General features: G+C 35.4%; 1 protein-coding gene across 1 annotated transcript; it reads right to left on the bottom strand.

Moving 5' to 3' along the window:
• Positions 1–2,398: 2,398 nt before the first annotated feature.
• Positions 2,399–9,883, bottom strand: LOC127882107 (macrophage mannose receptor 1-like). The gene is made up of 5 exons (XM_052430564.1): positions 9,712–9,883; positions 8,990–9,123; positions 4,302–4,416; positions 3,254–3,473; positions 2,399–2,524 (listed from the first exon to the last, which is right to left on the bottom strand). Exons 1-5 carry the CDS (start codon positions 9,749–9,751, stop codon positions 2,452–2,454), a joined length of 582 nt encoding a protein of 193 aa, XP_052286524.1. The 5' UTR covers positions 9,752–9,883; the 3' UTR covers positions 2,399–2,451.
• Positions 9,884–10,336: the final 453 nt, after the last annotated feature.

The following is a 10,336-nucleotide window of genomic DNA, read 5'->3' as shown; positions in this document are numbered from 1 at the left end:
ATGCCGAGAAAGTGATCTTTCGCCGTTGTATACCCTTAACTATTTGTATTTTTTAAATGCCGCTCACTTGCAAGGTAGTTCATATTAACGGACTCCCAGAGTCTTTTAATCAATTGCAGTCTCATACTTACAGTATCTAGCTTCAATGCATTTCAGTGCGTTTTTCTGTCCATAAATTGTGTGTACCTTCATATCGGAATATTGTTGTGATAGAATTGTGTTGGCCGAAGTTCATATTTTCAAAATTAAAAACTCGTCTGAACGAAAAGGTACCGCTTGTTTACAACGATTTCGAATACATACGCCATCTTAACCATTTCGCGTGGAAAGCTCGCTTGCATCGTTCTGATCCTTTGTTTATGTGCATCCCTTTATTACTTTCTGAAGTCATTGGCATGTTTCAGAGGTATGATTGTTTCATAGTACGATTGGGGCTTCATTAACCGTTTAATGAATCTTGAATACTGCTTAGAATATGTAGTGTTTAACTCCTCTATGTTTTTTGCTGGATCTCGTTTATAGTGTGCTTGGGTACGCGTTCAACAAACGGTTACGGGTTGGCATCTTCCGATTTACATATCACCGTGAATCTTTGACCTAAGCACATGTGTCGTACGCGTGACAACTGCTAACTGTGTTGGGACTTCTGCCAAATTATAAGAAATTAACTTTATTCTTGGCAAAGTTAAGCTTTGTGCAAAGAGTTAACCTTAGGCATTGAACTGTCACCTTGATCTTGAACCAATGCACCATTCATCTGCGTTTGACATGCGAAAACACTTCGATCAACGTATTAGAAAGCAAATCAATGCTCGACAAAGTTATTCTTATCCTATGCATGTATCAAGCAAACTCCCATTGGGGCCAGTTATGTTTATGTAGTCTCCAAACAGGCCGAAAACCTTTAAAAGCTTCATTTGACACAATATGAAATTATCTAATTTATCAAAGAAGACCACTGTAGATTTTGGTATCAGTATGTCAAAGATGATGGTTACACGTGTCACTATTTGTAAATATTTATAAACAAATAAATAAGATCAACAAACCATTTTTGCCTAGCGTTTAGAAAAAAAGGCCTTGGCAAACAGCGTAGACCCAGACGAGACGCCGCATGATGCGGCGTCTCATCAGGGTCTGCGCTGTTTGCTTAAAGGAATTTCTGTAAGAAATATTCTCAGTATTGAAATATATATACTAGACATCCCTTATTTTGGAAATAAATTGATCCAATTTAGAAGGATGGAAGAGTCCTTTAGGCATAAATGGGTTAATATCAATGAAACTAAACGATAATCCCCGCTGATACACTTTGTCGGTATATGGGTTTAAGTATTCCTCATAAATGATAAACAACTTAAATTAAAACTCCACTGAGAGAAACGCCATGGCAATCTGCGCATGGTCAGTCGTAAGGAATTCTGAAAACAAAGTTTCATCTAATTCAAATCGATAGTTCCCTACATCTGACACATAAACATACAATCCCTTATAAAATGTCTAATTATTAATCAAAGGGGAATAACTGCTTGAAAGTGGTGTTTAAGCGAAACAACATGTAAATCTGGGCATGTCTAAAAAGGGATGTTTGAGAGAACGATGCAATTCGCATCATTAGTGTTAGAGATCGCTCGGAAACGAAAAAGACAAATTGATAATTGAAGTTCTAATATTCTTTGAGTGAAATTAGAACGATGCGCTTGACAGCCATATAGGGATGCTGCATATCAAGTTAAAAAAAATCCGGATCAGTATTGTCTGAGATCTCGCGCGTACATAAAAGTAACTAACAAAACAAATAAAGGCCAGTAACCCCGTGAAAATAACATCGATCCGGAACGACTTTCCAATGATGCGCATGTCTTACCATTGGATGCTGCACGACAAATTGTACCGATTCGGATCATTAGTATCTAAGATCTCGTACGGAAACGAAAAACAGCACATTGATAATAAAAGGGGCAATTACTCCATAAAAATACTTGACAAGAACGACCTGAAACCCTATACTGCATATCAAATGTAACCAAATTTGAAATATCAGTATCAAAGATCTTGCGCAGAAGCCAAAACTGTGACGGACATAAAAAAGGAAATGCAGGATCATCGGGGAAATTATTTTCAGAGGAAGGCACATTTAATGTTATCGAAATTAGAATTCGAACCGAAGGACAGCATATCAACCTTGGAGAATTACCACGGAACAACGAATTATGTTGCCTAATTACTAATAATAGTCCTTGGAAACCAGAGTATGTTGTTTTTTCTTTTTTTTTTTGAGGTCATAATCTCATCAAGCATTCCGGTAAAATGGAATACTGCAGGAGAATCGACAAACATTTGTAAAACTTGCAAAGAACAGATACTTTTATAAGGGACTGTAAAAGTAAAATGATACTTTGTTTTTGTACATTATTATATTTCAAATTCCCATATCAGTTGTTTATGAAATTATTTCCCTACGGGCTGGTCTGGTTTTACTGTAGTAGTTGTCGAAGGCTGTGGCATAACTAGTCCGTCGATCCTGAAACAGAATATAAGTTGCGTTCTGAGAAAACTGGGCTTAATGCATGTGCGTAAAGTGTGGTCCCAAATTAGCCTGTGCAGTCCGCACAGGCTAATCAGGGACGACAATTTCCGCCTAAATTGGATTTTTGCTAAAAAGAGACTTCATTTTAAACGAAAAATGTCATAAAAGCGGAAAATGTCGTCCCTGATCAGCCTGTGCGGACTGCACAGGCTCATGTGGGACGACACTTTACGCACAAGCATTATGTCCAGTTTTCTCAAAACACGACTCATATAATTAAATATCTCTGAGCTTTGTATGTATCTTTTCTTTAACATGATTTAGTTTGATATGTGTTGTTTTATTATAATCATCATTATTCACATAATTTGTTCCAAACAGCAATGTTTATTTTCAATAACACATTTACGTTATAACGTTTAAGAGAACGCATATAGACATTTGCATTATATTTATAATAAACGTGCATAGCTTTGCTTTACTTATATTCAGATGATTTAACAAATATTTTTGCAATATAAGCCCCGTAACAATAAAATCATGAGGAAACAAAATTAAAAGAGTGTCTGATCAAATTCACACCACGCTGTTATTTTTTCTATACATATTCATTTCTACCATGTTTGGCCTGCAAGCCAAGCAAGTGTTCTTATCGCTTAACTTCAGATGCAACCTCACCATTTACATACATAGCGTGCCCCATGAATTTTTCAGCCGACTTACGCTTGTTCACAAATGAACGGCCTGGAGTGAGTACATTTGTCCGAGTACCAGTCGTTGCCCATCTTCATCACGCAATACACGGCAGTGTCCACGCTCATGATGGGCTCACCTTTCGCCCACGGTATGTAGGTCAGGGGCGTTCCGGTTGCCATCCACATAAGACTACCCTGAATATTGCTGGCCCCGACCCAGACTCTTTCGGCTAACGACATGTCAAACACTGTAAAGCGCACATAATACTACAATAATATGTTCTTATCGATTTATCAACAACCTGTTATGCCTTTTTATCCACAGCTGATGATAACTTCTAAATTATGTAAAACACTCGTATAAATTTGTGTTAATTTATTATGTACAAGACAATTTGTTTATCACCTTGATTGTAACTCTTATGCTTAACATACACATTTATTTTGTTACATTGATTTATTGGTGGCTTCATTTATTTTTGGTCAAAACGTCCGCGTGTCCATTTTCATGTAGAAATAGTTGAACTGACTATCCAAAAGCTAATTACCATACATGAACTGGTTAAGTGACAGTTGGTTACGGAATACGGAAAGTGCCATCTATAATCTCGCCATTCTTTCATCAAGGGTGACACTAGACACACGAAGCGATACACGAAATTGTTCGCGACAGTCGCCTCGACGCACGATATTTTTTCGCGACATTCGCGGCGACGTACGACAGTTTGCGCGAAAGTCGCGGGACACACGATATATTTAACACGTTATATCGCCCTTGTGTAGGTAGCCCAAATATCGCCCATATTATCCGAATCTCGTGTATAGCGGTCTAATTTCAGACGGCAACACTAGACACACGATGCGATACTCGATATTTCGCGCGACAGTCGCGGCGACGCACGATATTTGTACTGTTCAAATATCGCTGTAATAATATCGCCTGTCGACCGTCGAGATTATAGATCGCACTATCCGTATTCCGTAGTTGGTAGTTGTATTTACTCAGATTAACCGATTAATGACGTGCATTTTCAACGATAGCGTGAACAAGTCGAATACTAGCTTCTATAACAAACCCGTGTGTGTATGATCACTATCCATAAGGTTGTTCCGGACGAGATGGGTCAAATACAAGTTTTCATCGGCGGTGTTGACCTCTGCAAGGTCTACGTTCAGCACGTCACACAGTGTCTACCAAATATGTAGAACAATTGCATAGTGTGTTAATGATCTGTTAAACGGACTGTCAAACGTGATTGGCGAAAAAAAGAAAAGCTTTAAAATACCGTTTGTTTGTTTTTTACAATTATTAGTTAATATTGATAAAAATATCACGACTGCATTATTACATAACGTGAAAAAAAGTTAATATTTTCAGTATATTCGGTAATAAAATTTCGAGATGTGAAATCGAAAGTACATCGCGAAAATAGGTGACATAAAGAAATTCACACACACACACACACACACATTATAAATAATGCAGGTAGATTGATCATGTTATATATTAAATATATTCAAATCACTACGCATGCACAATTTGCATTCCCGGGTTTACCACGTGACGATGATGATCAATCTACTTGTGTTATTTATAGTTAACTGGTATTTATCTGGTAGACATACCCAGTAAAATTTATTACCGAATATACTGATAATATGAAAACTTAACGACTTTTTTCAAGTAATGTAATATACCAGTTGTGATATTTTAATCAATATAAACTAATAATTGTAAACAAACAAAATGTATTTTAGAACTTTTCTTTTTTCGTCAATCGCGGTTAGTTTAAACCTATTTATTTGAGCTCGATTGCATCGAAAGCCTAAGGCTATAGAAATGCTCTCCATTCCGTTTTCTGGGCCTAGAACCAGTACTTGGTGTCTTTGGGGGAGATCTAAAGAACGCTCCCACGGTGGGGATCGAACCCATGACCTCCCGGTCGCTAGGCAGACACCATATCCATTACACCACGGCGACCTTATCGCGGTTGACGGTCCCTTTAATTTAATCCATTTATGCCTAGCGTCTAGAAAAAAGACCTTGGCAAACAGCGTAGACCCAGATGAGACGCCGCGCGATGCGGCGTCTCATCAGAGTCTGCGCTGTTTGCTTAAATTAATTTCTGTAAGAAATATTCTAAATATAGAAATATATAAACTAGACATCCCTGATTTTGGAATTAAATTGATCCAATTTAGAAGGATGGGAGAGTCCACTAGGCATAAATGGGTTAATGATCTGTTAATTTAAATATGCAGATAATGTACGTTTTACTATAATGCTTTTATGTGATATTAAAGATTATATTGGGGATAAAATATTAACATTTTAGTGAAACCATTCAGAATTCAAAACCCGTTATTTAATGCTTAGATATGACTTGTTGCAAAATAAATTAATTCCTGATAATTTTATCACATGCCGGCCTATCAATATTTCGGCGCCATGTTAGATTTCGATGAATATTTTCCACGGATTAAAAAAGTTATTGGATGGGACTGCTCCTGGCCATACCAAGAATTGTAAAAATAACAGTGGCTTGTAAAAGTGTTTCTTTATTTACTGCTATTAATATTCACTTCTTTTTGATGATTTACTATTATTTACATTGACTAATAATTATACGAAATTTGTTTAGCTATATTTCAAATCAATTTAACATTTAAAAAGAAGTCCCTAAACACCAAGAGTATAATCACGTGATGATCAAACGGAAGTAAAGGTGGCGACGTCCGCGACGAGACAGTTATTTTTCGACATCTTATACCCTTCATTAGTTTTATCATGTTTGTTAATTCCACTCACGTTTAGCCATATCAGTAAAAAAGTGATAACCGTTTATTGCGTATTGATATTCGCTCTTTATCGCGACTTTACTGGCTACGACTTTTTTAGCGCGAGCAACTGCCATATAATTTGTGATCGTTGCTGGGTTTCACTTATAACATAACTCTTGTGTATACACAAATATACATATTTGTACTTAAAATCCATATACGACTAGTCTTTGTATGTTTCCTACTGTGTTTTCCGTTTTCTTTCATTTGATAATTACGCAAGCCTTTCAGTGTGTTTGTTTTTACAGGAAAAACGATTGACCGATCAGAATCGGCATCCACAATGATCCTAACTGCAAGGGATGTAAGCATGAAGTATTAAATATTGTTCTTGTTTCTATTTTATGAGGCACCTTTCAAACACACAAAATTTATTGTGAATTTTTTTAAATATGGTTTAATTTGTTTAAGTTTGGAACTAATATTTTATTTTACACAAACACAATTAATTCATGCATACATGTTCATATAACTTTGATTGGTCGTTACCTTATAAACAGTCTACTTAATAAATCGACAGAAAGCGATACAAAGTTCCAATTAATGATGATTGAATAACTAATGTTCTTTTTTTAGTTCTAATATTTCTGAAATGCAAACGATTCTAGAACTACATGGTATGCTACAAACACCATGATGATGTTTTTAAAATGGCTTCATTGGGAAAGTTTGAACCAAAGTCTTTAGAAATTATTTTTTTCGGTGCCGATGATAATGTTTTGATAGATTTTAAAACGTAGTATCATAGTCGAGCCCTGATATTGTTCATGACACTTTTAATGAGATGAGCAAGTTCCTATAGAATACATCAGCTTGCAATACCTTTGACGGTAATAAAACTAGTAATGATCGACCCAGGACATCGGTGATAGTTAAACTCTATCTTGGCAAGGACAGACATTACATCGAATTGTTAACTTCAAATCTGTTGACCGTAAAGGGGCCTTTTCACAGATTTTGGCATGTTTTGAAGTTTGTCATTAAATTCTTTATATTGATAAATGTAAACATTAAATTTTAAAAGCTTCAGTAAAAAATCAAAAATAAAATTTAAAAAGTTTTTTAGCATTGTAAATTTGCATTCACCTTGTTTTTTTTTATCAATTTCAATTTGTATGCATTGCTCAACGTGTACATCGCGCGCTCGAGTTGTTGAAATCTGACAAATTGTGGCACGTCGCATTCAACATGCTTTTTTCCATAAATCATATTCACAGAGAGGCGGCGAAAAATATCTGTCTATGCATGTATGTCACCATCTTGACTTCATGTTGATCATCACGTGATTACGCCCTCAGACACTGACTATGGACTACTTTTTTTAATTTCAATTTGATTTGAAATAAAGCTAAACGAATGTCGTGTAATTGCTCATCATTGTAAATTATATTAAATCATCAAAAAGAAGTAAATATCAATAGCAGTTAGTATTGGAAAAATATTGTCAAGTCACAATTATGATATTACATTTTTGGTAAGGCAAGCAGCAGTCCAAACAAATTTTTAATTCATGGGAAATAGTCTATGAAATCCAACATGGTGCTGGAATCTTGATATCTTATATCAATTTCTATTAATGAATAAGGAAAACGTAAGGATATAAAATGACAAAAAGTAACTTAAATGAAAAGTATTGTTACATTCAAGGTATTACTATACATTAATTGCATCGGCATGTGCGAGAAAACAGATGTAACTGTTGAACATAACTCAGTAAAAACTATTTTACGATAATAACCCGAAAGCTAACAAATATCCGATGTATAAATATATAATGAACCAACATCAATCAATAAAACGACTGAAGTAGTTTTCATGTAAAACTGTCAGCATTACGCGATACCAATAAAGTACTTTCGCACGTAAGAAATAAACAAAAGCAACGATATTACCTTTAAAAACGTTAAAAGTCAATACAACTTAAATAGTACACTTGTAAAATGATAAGAACATATGTACCACATCTGTTAAATATGACCAAACAATAATGTAAAAAGTTTGAACGGTGAGATGGACAGATTATTAGTTTAAGTTGTGTATACATGTTTTTATTTCATCTCAAATGCCTCGACATCACTTAGCACATTAAGGCACTCTGGAGTCCGTCCCAAGTCTACAACCAATACTTAAAGTGTCTTAGAGAAAGATCAGGCGAACTCTCCTAGTCAAAAACCGGACTGACTTTTTCGTCGCTTGATTGCTTAAGTGCCGCAACTACCATTGTCAAGTTTTCGGAGAAAAACGCATGTAAAGGTTTAACCTTTATTTTCTCACTTATTTATGCACGTATGTGGACAAAATATACCGGAGTGTTTATCAGTAAACGGAAAATATGAATATAAATAAATATTTATTTTAGTAAATGTTATGTAAATGTTATTCGCAATGTTATGTATGGAGATAAATTCTGGCAATCGATAGGCTAATCTGGGTGTGAATTCTACTTTGATTTAAGTCTCGAAGATGGTGCAGTACAGCATTCACCCGTTTGTAAAAATGTTGGAGATATGGCAAAATTGAATCGAAAAGTGGGAGACAGAGCAAAATTGAATCGAAAAACTTCTTCTCTAAACACCTAATCTTGAATCCGATTACGTCATATTAAGTCTTCTCGATTTTCGATTTTTATATATGAGGACACCCTTTCTGGGACAAAAAAACATGAGCATCGCTTTGGAAAAACGGTGCTTAAAGCATGTGCGTAAAGTTTCCTGGAAGGTTTGCCTGTACTGTCATCAAAAGCTTATCAGGGACAACACTATCCGCTTGTATGTAATATTTCGCTTAAATGAATATTATTAAAGCAAAAGTCCAGTCAAGGCGGGAAGTTTCGTCCCTGATTGGCTTCTGCAGACTGAATGGCTAATCTTTACGCACGTGCATTAAGCCCCATTTTTCCACAACGAGGCTCATATTATTTTACCACTGCTTCTGCCCAGCTACTGGAGATGTTCACAAATCTGTAGCAGGAGTTCAGGTGTCGCTCGAAGCCCTGCTTGCACGGATTGAATGTCCCGAAGTTGTCCACATTGCTCCCGACAAACTGGCAGTTACAAGCTGCAAATGCAAATGAAAATGACACTAAGTGAACCGAGTAAGCTTTAGTTCATTTAGGGCTCCTATTCATCAACACATTCTTAGAATTAGAAATAAAGAAAACACTAAGATCCAAGAAAAATGCATCCATCGTCTGAATAAATACATGCTACCACATGTTATTATGTAATAAAGAAAATATTCTACACGAAGAATGATGTAGATTGAGGACGAAAATTCCAATTTACAGAAACACATTTCTTAGACTTACGTTTAAGAATTGTTTTGTGACTACACACCCGGATGTCATACTGTGCGAATATAATAAATATTCAATATTAACTTAAACAAGTTCTTATATCTTTACACTTTAATTATTTGCTGTTAAAATAATTCTTTATAATAGTGGTATAGTCAGGAAATAACATGATTTTATGAGAATGTTTGATTTGTTTATATTTACTACATGACATTGATATACACATGTCCAATTAGAATTATAATAGCATCGACTGTGCAATACAATTATCATAACACAGATGTATAGTATGGTTGGATAAAGGGAAACGTGGTAAATAAAATACTTTAAAGCATTATATAATTTCTTACCGGTAACACACAATAATGTAGCAATCACTGATGCAAACATGTCTGTCGAGTTATATTTTGCAAGTCCACCGATCTTGAATCGAGAATGGATAATGCGAATGCACCTGTCATCTAGTAGTAAACGGTCTGTATTTACCAATACAAGATCGCATATCGTTGCGAACAATGACCACGCGTTTCGTCTGAACCGCGATAAAAAGGTTTGACGCACCTGCCTTCTTCATTGTTTCATTTCGTGCAAAAAGAAAACGTTTCGCGCATTATGTCAATAGCTAGGTAATTAAGAAATTTTTAAAGCTTAATAAGGAAGTATAAGACCCAACATAGTTTGTTTCATGATTTAATACTTAGTTTTAGTTAATATTTGATATTTTGTTTGCAATATAATGATTAATATTTTTAGCAATCTGTTAGCATATCCTTTAAAATGGTTTGATTAATAGAGCACATTTGTAAGCGTCCTAAGCACGACAGACCTGTGTTGTTTTTGACGATGCTGCGAAGCGGCTCGTCTAAGTTATCATTCCATGAAAAAAAAATCACAATGACGACCTATGTAAATTACCGAGCCAGTCCGATTTTTCTACCGTACCCGGATAATGTAACGCTAAATCAGTTGTTGTCG

Source organism: Dreissena polymorpha, chromosome 5 (genome assembly GCF_020536995.1).
Source record: "Dreissena polymorpha isolate Duluth1 chromosome 5, UMN_Dpol_1.0, whole genome shotgun sequence".
Classification (NCBI taxonomy): Eukaryota; Metazoa; Mollusca; class Bivalvia; order Myida; family Dreissenidae; genus Dreissena; species Dreissena polymorpha.
The sequence above is the reverse complement of the archived record's forward strand: the minus strand, read 5'-3'. Positions and strand labels throughout refer to the sequence as shown.

Excerpts from the sequence above, each read along its gene's own strand:
- LOC127882107 (XM_052430564.1), bottom strand. The coding sequence starts at position 9,751 with ATGTTTGCATCAGTGATTGCTACATTATTGTGTGTTACCG. Across the intron at positions 4,417-8,989 it reads GTAGCTGGGCAGAAGCAGTG|ACACTGTGTGACGTGCTGAA; the intron begins GTAAAATAATAT and ends CATATTTGGTAG. Across the intron at positions 2,525-3,253 it reads CCGTTCATTTGTGAACAAGC|GATCGACGGACTAGTTATGC; the intron begins GTAAGTCGGCTG and ends ATTCTGTTTCAG.